Source organism: Sphaeramia orbicularis, chromosome 14, assembly GCF_902148855.1.
Source record: "Sphaeramia orbicularis chromosome 14, fSphaOr1.1, whole genome shotgun sequence".
Lineage (NCBI taxonomy): Eukaryota > Metazoa > Chordata > Actinopteri > Kurtiformes > Apogonidae > Sphaeramia > Sphaeramia orbicularis.
In genome coordinates this window covers 44,160,777-44,177,228 of record NC_043970.1, presented here as the reverse complement: position 1 = coordinate 44,177,228, position 16,452 = coordinate 44,160,777, and the positions used below count along the sequence as shown (strand labels likewise).

The following is a 16,452-nucleotide window of genomic DNA, read 5'->3' as shown; positions in this document are numbered from 1 at the left end:
ACATGGTCATATCTGATGACTATGAAAAGATGAGAACTGTATTTGACACCAGTTGTTGACATGTTTATAGGCTTAGTGGATCAGCAGATTCTGCTGTTAGTCCAATAGAAGCTTTGGGTGTTTAAGGGTTAAGTCACATGTGAACATCAGGGTTCTGCTTTTGGGTGTTTTCTGTCTTGTCTGTCTCTATTTTCAGTGTCCTTGAGCAAGGCATGTGTCCGGTGGATCTGCAGGGGCGCTGCAGTGCGCAGTGAAAGATGGAATCCGACACACAAAAAAACGCACTTTCCTACAAGAAACAACGACACGACGTCGCGTGACACGATTAACAAATGAGTGCAAATGAAGAACGGACGGACCCGCAGCCCGGATCCGGAACCCGAACAGGGGGGACGTGTGACCGAGTCCCGTTCGAAGGCAGAGGAGCCTCCGCTCAGGTAGGCGCAGCCAATCAGAGCGCAGGAGGGAGTGCTCAGCAGCGCAGAGGCGGCGCGCCCCGGCGCACAGAGCGCACAACGCGCACACCTTCAGATGGAGATGAAGTAGCAGCGGCAGCCGAGCACGAACACAGCCACGACCGAGGATTAGACCAGGCAGGGGGGACAGGTGACCGAGCAGACCGAGCGAACCGCCGTCCGTCGGTGGATTTACCGCTGTTCAACCCCCCCACGCCCCCCCCGCTTCCACAGTTCATGTTCTTCAACTACATGCATTTCGACTTGACCAACTAACCCCCGGGACACCAAGATGGAAAATGCGCACACTAAATCAGCCACTGAAGTTTTGGACAACTTCGGTGTGAACGAAAACACTGGACTGACTCTGGACCAGGTCAGAACCAACCTGGACAAATATGGACCGAACGGTGAGTACTTTATCACACCCGTCTGTCCAACTTCATTTCACCCTGTAACCTTGTGCGGATCGATTCATTTTCCAGGAAATCCAACTGTTGCCGTTATCTTCCGAGCTTTTTTGCTCATCGTGGGTTTAAAATCTTGCCGTTCCCTTTGGCGCACAGTCCGTGGAAACGGCACTGGCACGTTCACGGATGCACATGCGTGTACTGGCATCATTCGGTGCATAAAGTTGGCAAAACGCGGTGAGACTCGTTTGTAAAGACGAGGTTCAGTTTCACATCCATCAAGTCACTAAAGCGGGGATTTGGAACAATTACGCGCAACGCATTTTAATTTCTAAGGCGTTTTCTTCCGCTCGTGAGGTGTCGTTTGAAAGTATGTCAAGTGGGGTGTTCAGCAGCCCCCACGGAGCTCAGACCTGCAGCCCCCCCCCCCCCCCCCCCCCCCCCCCCCCCCCCACACACACACACACACACACACACACACACACACACTTCATCGGTAGCTGCTGCTGCTGCTGTTGCGTGGACGTACATGCGTGTGCGCGCGCGCGGACGGACGGACATCTCCCCGACTGTCATGCGCGGATCCGGAAGTCGACAGCACAGGCGGACTCTGGGGCTCCGGGAGAGGAAGAGGATGAGCTGATGAAGATAATGAAACAGAAAATCTTGAACAACCAGTTTTCACTTTCAACAGTTGATCCGCACATGGTTGAACTGAGGCGCTCAAATTACGCAAGAGGGAAGTAGGAGAAGGGGAGGAAAAAGGTCAGATTAGAAAGAAAAGTATCATGAAGGAAACAGCTGATGATGTTCAGTCCAGGTACCTGTGTCTGGACATCCCCAGTAAACCCCCCCCTCATTAACCCTTTAACCAGGTAAAGGTGCGTCTGTTTCAGGTTCATTAAAGCTGCTGTGAGTTTGTGCTGGTGTTCCTTTTCTTCAGTGGTTTTGTTTTACTGGGTGTTTTAGGCTCAAAACGGGTGGAAGATCAGAATAAGACAAATAGAGGAACTGAAGTTTGACCGGGTTGGATCAAATAAGGCACTAGAATGGACATCAGTAAGAGATTTAGGATGTTGAACATCAACTGTGAACTGGAACACACTGAGCAACAACAAGGATTTACATTTGAACCCAGTAGGTTTAGTTTGGGCTCTTTCTAAATCAGCCCAGCTGCTTTTTGACACCTGGTTGAACTCCTTAAAGCAGTTCCACAGTCAAAAAAAAATTTAAAAAAAGCAACAAAGTAAATAAATACAGCCAAAGTGATCAATAAAATGAACAAGAATGAATAATAAACCAACAAAATAATAAGTAACATGAACAAAATAAGACACAAACTGAACAAAACTGAAGAAAAATTATAAAATGAACAACATAGCATAGAAAAATAAATAAAATAAGCAACTAAATGGACAAAAGTGAATAAAATATTTACAAAATAATAAATAACATGAAAAAGTATGCAGAAAATGAAGTAAAACAATAAAATAAAATAAGCCACTAGTATTTGAATTTGGTCCCTGTAGTTTTAGTCTTGGCTCTTTTTTTCTAAATCAGTCCAGCTGCTTTTTGACACCTGTTTAACTCCATACATCAGTTCCATGGTCAAAACTCAGTAAAAACACAGTAAGAAAAAAAAAAAAAGGAAAGTCACCACAACACTGGAAACAACAGGAAAACAAAGAAACACATGGAAAACGGTGTAAAAAGAAAAAGTCTAAAACGTCTTTTTTTATAGTGAGTCGGTCTCACTCACTGCTCTGTGTTTTACCCCCCCCCCCCTTTCCACAGGGGGTGGGGGGTAAACTGAGCATGCTCAGATGTCTATGGAAAGAATAAGGTCTATTCTATCAACACAACTGTAAATGTAACTATTGAACAAATGGTTGAATTTATATGAATATTTAAATAAATCCAAACAATAGGACCGTGTCACTGCTGACACGTTAGTAGTTGAAGGGTTAACTCCTTCAGCTGGTGCGTTCAGGTGCTGATTCAGGGCCTGACATCACCACACCTTTGCCATGCTGTCGTTTGCATGTGTGTCCAAGCTGTGCGGCGGAGGCAGAGCGCCGTATTGTGGCGTCGAACACTGGCCCTTTTGTTGCAGCCGCTCTGCCCAGGGGCTGCTGATGACTTCATGGAAAAAGCAGCGTCTCGCCGCAGATAACATCTTTGGCTTTTTGCTGTGAACTTCCTGCCTGCATGAGCGTGAACAGATAAGTGCTGTAAGGAGGGAATACCCTGTTTCCTTGTAGGGCTGCCTGCACAGGGACATCCACTGCTGCTGCTGCTGCCAAAAAGGGCCAAAGGAACATTAAAAAAGCCAGTGGTGTGTTTTCTATTTTGGTCTGTGTCACTGGGAGATGATGTACGGCTGCGAAGAGACTCCTTCACAAACCGCAGACTGTAGATGACTGCAGGGGAGGGGTGGGGGGGTGGGGGTGTTGAGTTTATTTCACCGAGCATCCATTGAAAACATGGTGGTGGGTGGTACACTCATACACCACCCCCCCACTGCAAAAAAGGCCTGTACAAACAAAGAAAATTACAGTCATTATTAGATTAAAACGTCTCATTTCAGTCCAATTATCTGCCAGTGCAGGAAGAAAATGACGCTTATCAAGTTCACATGAAATAAGAAAATATGATCGAAGGATTATAGAGCAAAAAGATCAGCGTGGTATCATGAATTAATATTAAAAGTGGCGTGCTGTCTGTATGCATTATAAGCTTTCAGTGTGTATATTTATGCTGTGTAAAATAGCATGCCATTAGCGCAGTTAGTGGTTAGGGTTTGGGTTAGGTTTAGGGTTAGCGGTTAGCGCAATTAGCCGCTAGTGCATTGACACGCCATCAAATAGCAAAAGGATGAAAATGTGTATGTATTACACACCAAATGCAATAAACTGGCGTCACATACAGCACAATTTTATGAGATCAGTTTGATAAACACTTATTTTAGTAAGAAAGTAAAGTTTATTTATAAATCGCTTTTCACAGATAAAAATCACAAGGTGCTGAACATAAAATGGGTGCAATAACTAAAAAGGATTAATCCATCAACCACAAGGTTTTCTAAATAAAAACGTCTTGAGCTCCTTTTTAAGAGAGTCCACGGAGTTGACCACGTGGAGGGACAGGGACGGAGACAGAGACTGACACAGGGACAGGGGGAGGGACAGGTCACTCCACAGTCTGGGGGGGTACAGCTTGAAAGGACTTCAGAGTAAGATTTTTTTTTATCAATGGTCTGTAGATATAGATGGATGGAAAGATGTGGTCGTTTTTATGCTATTGTGTGTTTGTACATGTTGTACCATATTTTTCCAGCAGTCACCGCCAAAGTTTTCTGGCCATGGCAACGTGATTATAAGGATATTGTATTAAAAATGACTAATATCTGCCAAAATATTGGTTCGATCAGCTTGCCGTTTTCACTAGACTGTTCATTGATCGATCAAAAATACAACAGTATGACAAACTGTAGCAGTCAGCTGTGTACGGATTTAGTGTGAACCCTGGACACACACACACACACACACAGAGGCCACTGGCTTTTATAATATAGATAATACCTGGTCTTATGAAGATGTAACGACTCAGTAGATATATATGTGTATGTATCTGTAAATCTGTCTAATTCAGTCCAAATGTGTTTAGGGTAAACAGTTCCTGTGTCCTCCATACTCATCCTCCAACAGTGGAGCTGGTTTTATTTTAAATATTGTTTAAATTAGTTGGAATATCTCAGTGGTAGAACAAGAGGAACAATGAATTCTTGGAACAAGTCAGATAATCTGAACAAGATTAAGTCTGAATAAGTAAATAAATCTTTCAGATAAATATTCTACATTTAAGTCCGTTTATCTCCATCAGATGTTCCTGTTTTGCAGTGTAACCCCCCCCCCCCCACACACACACACACACACACACACACACACACACACACACACTGGCTCTGACATGCACTGGGTTAAGCAGGATCTCATTATCAGTACAATCAGTATGATCATTAAACTAAACCAACATGTCCGCAGGTTCCTGCCTCAGTTCACTCACGAAATGAAGGACTCTGGGTTAAATCAGCCCATCTGTGTCGACTGCAGGCGGAGGTTCCCACAGTGAGATGTGACATAACACTGATCCCATGGGGTGGGGTGGGGTGGGGGGGGGGGGTTTCTCTGGGACTGGAGTTAAACCAGTAGAGGCTCCCAGAACCATTAGAACCATGTCTGTTTTCATCTGAGTTTTAGATTCAGTTCAGTTCACAGTTCCTCTGCCTTATTGAATGTCCAAACAATTAGGGACAAACAAACAAATGCAAAACATTCGCAGCAGCATATGACAGACACTTATACCTTCACCTGTTAGTACTCACAGAACAGCAACCAGACAATAAATTCAACAGTGAAATGAAATGAAATGACTAAGATGCTAAAAGAGAATAAAAGCAGAATATGGAACCAACAGGAGTGGACCTTAGTACTAAACAAAGTGTTGTTTTGAAGTTTGTGACACTACTGGCCAGATGCCTTATTCTGTTAAACTGGAAGAACAAAAAGCCTCCAACTCATCAGGCTCTGATGAAAGACATTATGCAACACTTACATTTGGAGAAAATCAAATTTTCACTAAAAGATAATGTAAAGTTATTTTATTCAATTTGGCAGCCCTTTGTAGATTAGTTTAATATTAAGTAAGTCGACAGACCTCCTCCTCCCTTTTTTTTTTTTTTTTTTTTTTTCTGTGTATGTGTACATGTGAGTGCAGGTGTAATGTTTTTGTTCTGGCACACATATATTGGATACTTTATAAGACTTTTTTTTTATATTGTCACTGCTTTAATTTAAATAAAAAAAGGAAAAAAAACCAAAATGCAATAAATAGTAAATCAAATCTGCTTCAGTCACTTCCCAGCGTTTAGCATTCTGATAGCTGAGGGAAGGACCATCATGATGGAGATGGGTTTGGTTCTTCTCATACGTAGGATGTCAGAAACGTAGTGGACCATCTGAGGTCTGGGTCTGGTTCTGTTTGGTCTGGTTCTGTTGGGTCTGGTTCCGTTGGGTCTGGTTCTGTTAGGTATGGTTCTGTTAGGTCTGGTTCTGCTGGGTCTGGTTCTGTCGTCTCTGAACCCATAAAGACCCAGAGTTCCTTTGGTGTGATTTATCATCATTTATTCTAATTTTATTGTCTACGTTTCTCATTTTTCACTGTAAATCCTCTATTTTTCAGTATATATTTTCCTTCCCTTCTGTCTTTGTTTGGACACGCCCCTTCCATTTCGGCTCCACCTCCAGCTCCTGTTTGTTCCTTCATACTTTCACTAAATCACGAATGTCAAACTCATTTTCCTCCAGCTTCCACTTTCAGCCCAGTTTGACCTTAAACAGGTCGGACCAGTCAAACAATAGCATCAGAACGTGACGACAACATGATGACGTCTCCACAGTTTTCCTTGTTTTAGTGCAAAAAAAAGTCAAATTACAGTTTGAAAATATTTACTTTAACAAACTATCACGAAAAAAACTGAAATGTTGCCAAGAAAAATAGTGCAATTTTACCAATATTCAGCCTCAGTTTATTATTTATACATGTTCATTATAACTTACAGATCAAAGTGGATCTACAAATACAGTAAACATTTAATAACATTCATCTGGAGCTAAAAAATACAGCATTTACAGTGGTGTGCAAAAATATTACAACACTTGTCAAATCTTAAGAAACTGGTGGTTTATTTGTTCCCAAAGCCTGAATTTTTGCCATTGCAAAAGGCAAAGGTACTGAGAATATTTCACCTACAAATTTATCAGTCCACTCCTTTTTATTTATTTTTATTTATTTTTTTTATTTTACTGTAGTATTTAGTGTGCCCCCCGGCAACAATCACAGCAGTGCATCTTTCTGGCATTGTGTCGATGTATTTTCTGAGAGTTTCAACCCCAATGTCATTCCATGCTCTCAGAAGTTCATTCTACAGAGTTCCCTTGGAGTTCCCTTGGAGTTCCCTTGGAGTTCCCTTAAAGTTCCCTTAGAGTTCCCTTAGAGTTTCCTTACAGTTTCTTTAGTTCCCTTGGAGTTCCCTTGGAGTTCTCTTAGGGTTCCTTTAGGGTTTCCTTAGTTTCCTTAAAGTTTCCTTTAGAGTTCCCTTAGAGTTTCCTTAGTTCCCTTACAATTCCCTTGGAGTTCCCTTAGAGTTCCCTTAGTTTCCTTAGTTCCCTTACAGTTCCCTTGGAGTTCCCTTGGAGTTTCCTTAGGGTTCCTTTAGAATTCCCTTAGAGTTCCTGTAGAGTTTCCTTAGAGTTCCCTTAGTTCCCTTGGAGTTCCCTTGGAGTTTCCTTAGAGTTCTCTTAGTGTTCCCTTAGGGTTTCCTTAGAGTTTCCTTAAAGTTCCCTTACAGTTTCCTTAGAGTTTCTTAGAGTTCCCTTAGATTGTTGTGGGGGGGCACACTAAATATCAGAGAGTAATGTAAAAAAACGGACTGGACTGATACATTTGTAGGTGAAATCTTCTCAGTACCTTTGCCTTTACCTTTCGTAGTGGCTGCCCCCCACCCAAGACCAGCTACTTTAAACCCAAACAAAAGACAAAGAAATAGTTAAGGAAAACAATTCAACCAAAAGAAGAAGAAAAAAAAAGGGGAAGGTGTATACAAAACACCCATATATATAAATACACACATATACACATGAAAATATATAAATCAGAAATGAATAAAATAATTAAAGCCTCACATTTCACTGAGGAAAAAAAGTAGAACTGACTAAAACAGCACCATCACTACTATATACAGGTATTTACAAGAATTCAAAACGCTGCTAAATGTCGTCAGTGAATCACCGACTGCACCTGCTGCTGACTGCCCTGCTCTGCTCTGCTACTTTCAGCTCCGCCCACTTCCACCCCTCCCCCTCAGGCATACCATCATGTGTTGCGTACTAGTCGAAAGCTTTCAGATGCTTTTGGATTCTTCTCAGTCGTATAAACGGTTCAGGAGTTCCGCTCATTTGAATGCTGTAAAATGCTAAACGTGTCACCGGAGACGCAACAGTGTTTAAAGGGTTAAACTGTCAAATCTGTTCCGTCCTTCTCATGCTTTTTTTTTTTTATTTTTTAAAATTTTTTTCCTTCTCGTGCTTTTAAATCGTTGAAAACTGTCGTCGTATTGTTGGCTGTTTTCTGTTCGAGCTTAAGCATTTATTCCGTGCCCAAACTCTGCATGTTTGGAGTTTGTCGCCTTCGTTGTGAAGTGTTTGTAAGTGATGAAGGGGAAGTCGCATTCACGCGCACACACACGCACGCACACACACACACACACACACACGCTCAGTGTGTGGGAGCACAAAGAATGGTTTGTGCCGTTCCAGTTTGTGGTTGTAGATGATTGTCTGTGTGTGTGTGTGTGTGTATACTCCTTTTTAGAAAGTACAATTAAAGGGCATTTTGCTTCCATGAACCATCAGTGTTTTCAGCGTTTTCAGTGTTGTCGGTGGTGGTGGTGGTGACTGATATAACCCTGTTACCACACAGGCCTAATAGAGTCCAGACGGAGGTGACTCTGCAGAGAACGGCCATGAAACAAGAAGAAACATTAAACATTACAGTTCGACCGCACACACCTAAGAAGCATTATTTTTTTAAAAAATGAAGTATTGCATATTAGCAACATTAGCAACATTAGCAACAATACTGTATGTATATATTATCTATAAATATTACCAATTTGTATATCTATAAATATTAACAGTATGTATACATATGAAAGTCTATAAAAATTGTGCGTGTGTTTGAATAAACAGTGCATTGTTGCAAGAACATGATTATTGCACAACTTATTGCACATTATTGGATGTTTAACACTGCAGGAGGACAATGTTAACAGTGTGTTTATCTATAAATATTAACAATATTAACAGTGTGTTTATCTGTGAATGAGTCTATAGAAAATAGAGCATGTATGTTAGAGCTGATAGTTTCCTCTGAAAATGATGCAACAAAGAAAATGTACTTCCACACACATACTTAAGAAGCATTATTTAAAAAAAAGTGTTGCACATTAGCAATATTAGTAACATTGTTAGCAATAATAACAGTATGTATATCTATAAATATTAACGGTATGTATATGTATGAAAGTCTATAAAAATAGTGCATTTATTATAGAGGATTATTGCACAACTTATTGCACATAAGTCACATTGTACATGTTTATTGCACATTACTGGTGGTTTGTCACTGCAGGAGGACAGTATTAACAGTGTGTTTATCTGTGAATGAGTCTACAGAAAACAGTGCATGTATGTTAGAGCTGATGGTTTCCTGTGAAAATGATGCAACAAAGAAAATGTACTTTACAACTCGTCCACACACACAAGAAGCATTAGTAAAAAAAAAAACGTGTTGCACATTAGCAATATTAGTAACATTATTAGCAATATTAACAGTATGTATATGTATGAAAGTCTATAAAAATAGTGCATTTGTGTTTGAATAAATATTGTATTGTTATGTTAAGAATAGAGGATTATTGCACAACTTATTGCAAATCATTCCCATTGTACATGTTTACTGCACATTATTGGATGTTGAATGCTGTAGGAGGACAATATTAACAGTGTGTTTATCTGTGAATGAGTCTATAGAAAATAGTGCATGTATGTTAGAGCTGATAGTTTCCTCTGAAAATGATGCAACAAAGAAAATGTACTTTACAACTCGTCCACACACACTTAAGAAGCATTAGTAAAAAACGTGTTGCACATTAGCAATATTAGCATCACTATTAGCAATATTAACAGCATGTATATCGATAAATATTAACAGTATGTATATGTATGAAAGTCTATAAAAATAGTGCATTTGTGTTTGAATAAATACTGCGTTTATTAAAGAGGATGATTGCACGACTTATTGCATATAATTCACATTGTACATGTTTATTGCACATTATTGGAGGTTGAACGCAGCAGGAAATTAAGTTATATTAACAGTGTGTTTATTCATAAATATGAACAACATTAACAATGTGTTTATCTGTGAATGTGTCTATAAAAATAGTGCATGTATATTAGAGCTGATGGATAAAGGAAATGGACTTCACAGCTCGTCCACACACACTTAAGAAGCATTAGTTAAAAGAAAACAAAACGTGTTGGACATTAGCAATATTAGCAACATTATTAGCAATATTAACAGTATGTATATCTCTAAATATTAACAGTATGTATACGTATGAAAGTCTATAACTAGAAAAGCAGTCGGAGAGCGCAGACCTCCGCCAAGGCAGATCACTCCCCCCCGACCACCACCAAAATTTAATCATTTGTTCCTTGTGCCAGTATCAACATTTCCTGAAATTTTCATCCAAATCCATCCATAAGTTTTTGAGTTATCTTGCACATGGACAGACAAACAGACAAACCAACGCTGGCAAAAACATAACCTCCTTGGCGGAGGTAAAAAATAGTGCATTTATTATAGAGGATTATTGCACAAGTTATTGCACATAATTCACGTTGTACATGTTTATTGTACATTATTAGAGGTTGAACACTGCAGGACAATATGAACAGTGTGTTTATTTATTAATATTAACAATATTAATAGTGTGTTTATCTGTGAACGGATCTATAGAAAATAGTGCATGTATGTTAGAGCTGATAGTTTCCTCTGAAAATGATGCAACAAAGAAAATGTACTTTACAACTCATCCACACACACTTAAGAAGCATTTTTTTTTTTTTTTTTAAACGTGTTGAAACATGTTGCATAAATAATTTTATGAGGTTTGTTGCCTGGAGCGTCTCCATATGTCACCTGACACTCCCTCCATGAGACGAAGAGATTTGCGCAACTTATTCAGGTTAAACAACTCTGTGTCCGTCCACCGTCGTAGAAGACCGTATCCAGTGTTGAACACACACACACACACACACACACACACACACACACACACACACACACTCTGTTCTGTTTTTTTCTACTGGAATATGATGCGGTAACTTTCAACAGTGTCTAATAGAATGTGTCCAGTGTCTGCGGGTTCAAACCTATCGGTGTTTTTCATCAGATTTTGTGCAAATGTAGCACACACACGTGTTGAAACAACACTGATGCTGCTGATATCACAGACATGAGGCTGTTTTATGTGTGTATATTAGAGATGGTTTTCATTCTGTCATTCTATTATTTTTCAATTGTCGCTTTTCTATTGACCCTCAAATTGCGCAAAAATAACTTGTGCATAAAAACTTGCCTAATGAAAAAATGATAATTTCCATATCTAAAATTAACAAAAGTAAAATAAAAATAGACCTAAAATAATAACAGTATGCATATATGTGGACTAGTCTATAAAAAAAAGTGCATTTGTCTTTGAATAACTATTGCATTGTTGTTGCAAAACCACAATTATTGCACAACTTCGTCCACATCATTCATTCATCATTGTACATGTTTGTTGTACATTCCTGGAGGTTGAATGCTGCAGGAGGACAGTATTAACTATAGAAAACCGTGCATGTGTGTTAGAGCTGATGGTTTCCTCTGAAAATGATGCAACATGACTGTATCCTCACCCTGTTTTTGTGCCACATATAATTATTACAACTTCCTCTAGTGGGAACTCACTCACTGTTGTTTCTCTTCCTGTTCTGCAACTCAACATGAAAGCAGCCTGACGTAGTCGCTGGAGACGTTGTGTTTCCTGCTCCTCCTTCACAAACACCTTCACGTCTCTTCAATCGGCCGTTCTCTGCCTCAGTTTAACCCTTTAACCCCTAACGTGTCTGTGTTGACACATTCTGAATGTAGGATTTATTTAAATATTCATATAAATTCAACTGTTAGTTCAATAGTTAAATTTCCAGTCATGCTGATAGAATAGACCTTTTTCTTTCCATAGACATCTGAGCATGCTCAGTTCACCCCCCCACCCCCTGTGGAATGGGGGGGCGGGGGGTAAAACACAGAGCAGTGAGTGACACCGACTCACTATTAAAAGTAGACAGTTTAGGCTTTTTTTTTTTAATTTTACACTGTTTTCCTTGTGTTTTTTGTTCTTCCTGTTATTTCCAGTGTTGTGGTGATTTTCCTTTTTTTTTTTTTTTTTACTGTGTTTTTACTGAGTTTTGACCGTGGAACTGATGTATGGCGTTAAACAGGTGCCAAAACGCAGATGGACTGATTTAGAAAAAAAAGAGACAAAACTAAAACTACTGGGAATCTGGGACCAAATTCAAATACATGTTGTTTTTTTGTAATCCTTTTTTCCCCCCTTTTTTAAACTTAATTTTCATACATTTTATATAATTTTTTTCATGTTATTTATTATTTTGTAAATATTGTATTTGCTTTGGTTCATTTAGTTGCTTATTTTATTTATTTTTCAACATTTTGTTTTTATTTTTTCTTCAGTTTTATTCCATTTTGTGTCGTATTTTGTTCGTGTTACTTATTTTGTTGGTTTATTATTCTTTTTTGTTCATTTTATTGATCATTTTGGCTGTTTTTGTTCATTTTGTTGCTTATTTCATTCTTTATTTGACCATAGAACTGCTTTATGGAGTTAAACAGGTGTCAAAAAGCAGCTGGACTGATTGATAAAAAAAGGAGCCCAAACATAAACTGTTGGGCCTAAATTCAAATCCTTGTTGTTCAGTGTGTTCCAGTTCACGGTTGATGTTCAACATCCTAAATCTCTTATTGATGTCCATTCTAGTGCCTTGATTAGTCCAAACCTGTCAAACTTCAATTCCTCTCTTTGTCTTTTTCTGTTCTTCCACCACTTTTAACCCAAAACACATAGTAAAACAAAACCACTGAAGAAAAGGAACACAGCACATACAGCAGCTTTAATGAACCTGAAACAGACGCAGATTCACAGCAGAACCTTTATCTTTAATCAGAGGTGAAAGGGTTAATATGTGAACCTTTAATCAGAGGTTAAGGGGTTAATATGTGAACCTTTACCTTTAGTCAGGGGTTAAAGGGTTCCCCAGGTCCAGTGTTAAACATGCTAACGCAGTCATGGTTATGTGTTCTGACAGAGCAGAGCTCAGTGGGGGTAGAGGGGTGAGGTAGAGTTCTGGGGGGTGGAGTCACTTCCCTGTTCGGTGGTTCAGTGAACGCCTCATCTGGAGGTCTGATCCTGTTCCAGCTTGTCACTCGCAGTCTTACCTCCCACCTCTGTATCTGTCAGATGCCATCATGGTGTTACAGTGTTATGGCGTTAATGCACTGTGATCCAGAGCAGCCTGAGCCACGGTCCGGTCCGGTCCAGTCCAATCTGTCCTTAGAGGGGTTTTATCATTCTTATTTTTTTTTTCACAATATTTTTATTGGTATTTAAGATTTATAATGAAAGGATAAATAAGAAGATACATAAAGAACATGAATCAAAACAAGAAAAGCACTCGGAGAGCGCAGACCTCCGCCAAGACAGATCTGCCCCCCCGATCACCACCAAAATTTAATCATTTCTTCCTTGTGCCAGTATCAGCATTTCCTGAAAATTTCATGAAAATCCGTCAATAACTTTTTGACTTATCTTGCTAACAAACAAACATGCACGCACGCGAAGCAAAGCAATCACAATACCCCCTGGCAGAGGTAAACAACACAAACACTCATACAAACACCCATTCACACCATGTAGACTGGCACCAAATGATTGATATGTGTATATATAAAAAACATACAAACATTCTTGTGAACATGTGTACATGTACAGGGGTTGGACAAAATAATGGAAACACCTTAAAAAAATCAACAAAATATAATTTAATATGGTGTAGGTCCGCCTTTTGCGGCAATTACAGCCTCAATTCTCCGAGGTATTGATTCATACAACTTGTGAATTGTTTCCAAAGGAATTTTAAGCCATTCTTCAGTTAGAATACCCTCCAACTCTTTTAGAGACGATGGCGGTGGAAATCGACGTCTTACTTGAATCTCTAAAACTGACCATAAATGCTCAATAATGTTGAGGTCTGGGGACTTTGCCGGCCATACGAGATGCTCAACTTCATTAGAATGTTCCTCATGCCATTCTTTAACAATTCTAGCTGTATGGATTGGGGCATTATCATCTTGAGGTGAAGGTGTTTCCATTATTTTGTCCAACCCCTGTATGTAGAAAAATTTTAATACAGCTGTCATGATAATAATAAAATAAAACAGTAATAATTTGGAAGTCATGTCCCTATTTTCCAGATACCATTATGTTCATATACGGTTCTCATAATTGTCCAGATTCCTCCAGTTTTCCTTTGGTCATATATGTCAGTCTTGTCCAATACATTCTGAGTTTTGGTGAAATTGGACATAATTTTTGTTATATTCACACAATTTGAGAGTCGATGGAACAGCGACCACTGGTGCATGATAGAGCCAAATATAGTTCCCCAGGTCTTAGTTTTTGTAGCATGAGAAGATAATAGAGTATTTTTATATTAGTGGCAAAAAAAGGAAAAAAACAAAACAAAAAACAACAGTGACAGATACTGAAACAATCACCTGTCTCAGCTCCCATGATGCATCTGTGCACAATCTAATATGAATTCAATGATAGATGAGGATTTTGTTGTTAAAGGATAGTTTGTAAATGTTAATATTTTTATGTAATTGTACCTTTTTACACTAGACCAGGGGTCTCAAACATGCGGCCTGGGGGCCAAATGCAGCCCGTTAAAGGTTCCAATGTGGCCCGTGGGATGAATTTACAAAGTGCAAAAATTCCACAGATTCATTTTAGTTCAGGTTCTACATACAGACCAATATGATCTACAGTCAAATAATAACAGCAGAATAACCTACAAAAAAGAATGACTCCAGATTTTCTTCTGTTTGATGTGAAAAAAAATATTCCATTATGCCGATAACTAATGACAACTTCCAATTTTTGTCTTTATTTTAGTGCAAAAAATAACTTTAAATTATGAAAATATTTACATTTACAAACTATCCTGTAACAATAAAATGTGAATAACCTGAACAAATGTGGAACAACCTGAAATGTCTAAAGAAAATTAAGCACAATTTGAACTATTTTCTGCCTGTTACTCAGTGTTCAGTGTCTTTGTAGATCTGCTCCATAATGCACATGTAGAAATGATCAGTTGAGGCAGAATATTGTTAAAATTGCACTTACTTTTCTTAAGAAATTTCACTTTTTTTTTCATCTTTTTTGTTTGGATAGTTTATAAAAGTAAGTATTTTCATAATTTAATGTTTGGTTTTTTTTGCACTAAAACAAAGACAAAAATTCTGTGTTGTCATTATCTATAGATTATTCTGTTATTATTTTACTGGTCCGGCCCACTGGAGATCAAATCGGGCTGAATGTGGAACCTGAAAGAACATGAGTTTGAGAGCCCTGTACTAAATGATAAAAGTTTGTAGTTGTCATTATGATCGTATTTAATTTTAGATCATATTGGTCTGAATGTGGAACTTTAACTAAAATCACTCTTCAGTGTAATTTTTCTATTTCATAAATTCATCCTGTGGTTCTGATCGGACCCTCTGGAGCAGGGGTGTAAGAAAATATCGGTATCGCAATATATCATGATATTTCACTTCACAATACTGTTTTGGTGTTAAAAAGTACTGTATCGATATTTTTAGTTATTTATTCAAATGCAGATATGGTGGAGGTTCATTTTTGTTTTTCCAGCTCTTTCATTTCTATATTCACATTGGTATTTTGTTCGGTTGTTTACTACAAAAATATTACTGTGATATCGCAGGTCATAAATGTTTTTTGTTTTTTTTTTAAATGATGATGCTGTTTTGTTAAATAATGGATAATTCAGTCATCCTAAAAACACTTTTTACTGTCTGAAAGAGGCAAATATTAGGGTTTTTTTTTATTGGGAATGCACAAAAATAATGTTCTGACGTTGGATGATTCAGGGACTGAACACTATGTATTCTTTTTGCAATAGAATACGAACATTTAAGCAGGATCTTAAACTGTAATGTCTGTTTATTTATTTATTTGTGTGGTTTTTTTGTTGTACTGGTAAAGCTACATGCTAAAACTTTATTTATCCAAACGTTTTCCAGGAAATAATCTTTTAAAAATAGAAACAAAACAAATTAATACCGCCTTGTTAACAGTATTGTGATATATCTTGATATATTATATCATGATCCTAGTATTGTGATTTTGCATTGTATCGCCAGATTGTTGCCAAATCACAGCCCTACTCTGGAGGCTGGTTTTGGTCCACAGACCGTATGTTTGACAGCCCTGGTCTAGGCCTCAATGACAGCAGTTTCATAAATAGTGTTTAAAACCCACTGAGTGCTGCCGTCGTCGTGTTTGGACTGGGTTTGGGTTAAACCTGTTCCCTTTGGCTGGGACTGGTTCCAAACAATGAAAAGCAACCCATGAGAAACCGGCACCGCGTCAAAACGGAAAATACATGAAGAGACTTGAGTGTTTTCTAACTGTCATCTGCACAGACACACTGATGACTATCCGATCAGGAAACTGGAGCTTTTCTACAAATAGAAGGAGGACACAAACCATGTTCCTATGACAGGTCATTTATAGGAACAGGTTCAGTCTCCAT

The 16,452-nt window shown here is 38.7% G+C and overlaps 1 protein-coding gene across 1 annotated transcript in view; it reads left to right on the top strand.

Annotated features, from left to right (window-relative positions):
- Positions 1 to 524: 524 nt before the first annotated feature.
- atp2a3 (ATPase sarcoplasmic/endoplasmic reticulum Ca2+ transporting 3) overlaps positions 525 to 16,452 on the top strand; it is an 81,562-nt gene continuing 65,634 nt past the window's right edge. The window contains 1 exon segment of the mRNA XM_030153211.1: positions 525 to 865. Within this exon segment, the coding sequence (XP_030009071.1) occupies positions 748 to 865 (118 nt within the window). The 5' untranslated portion in view covers positions 525 to 747.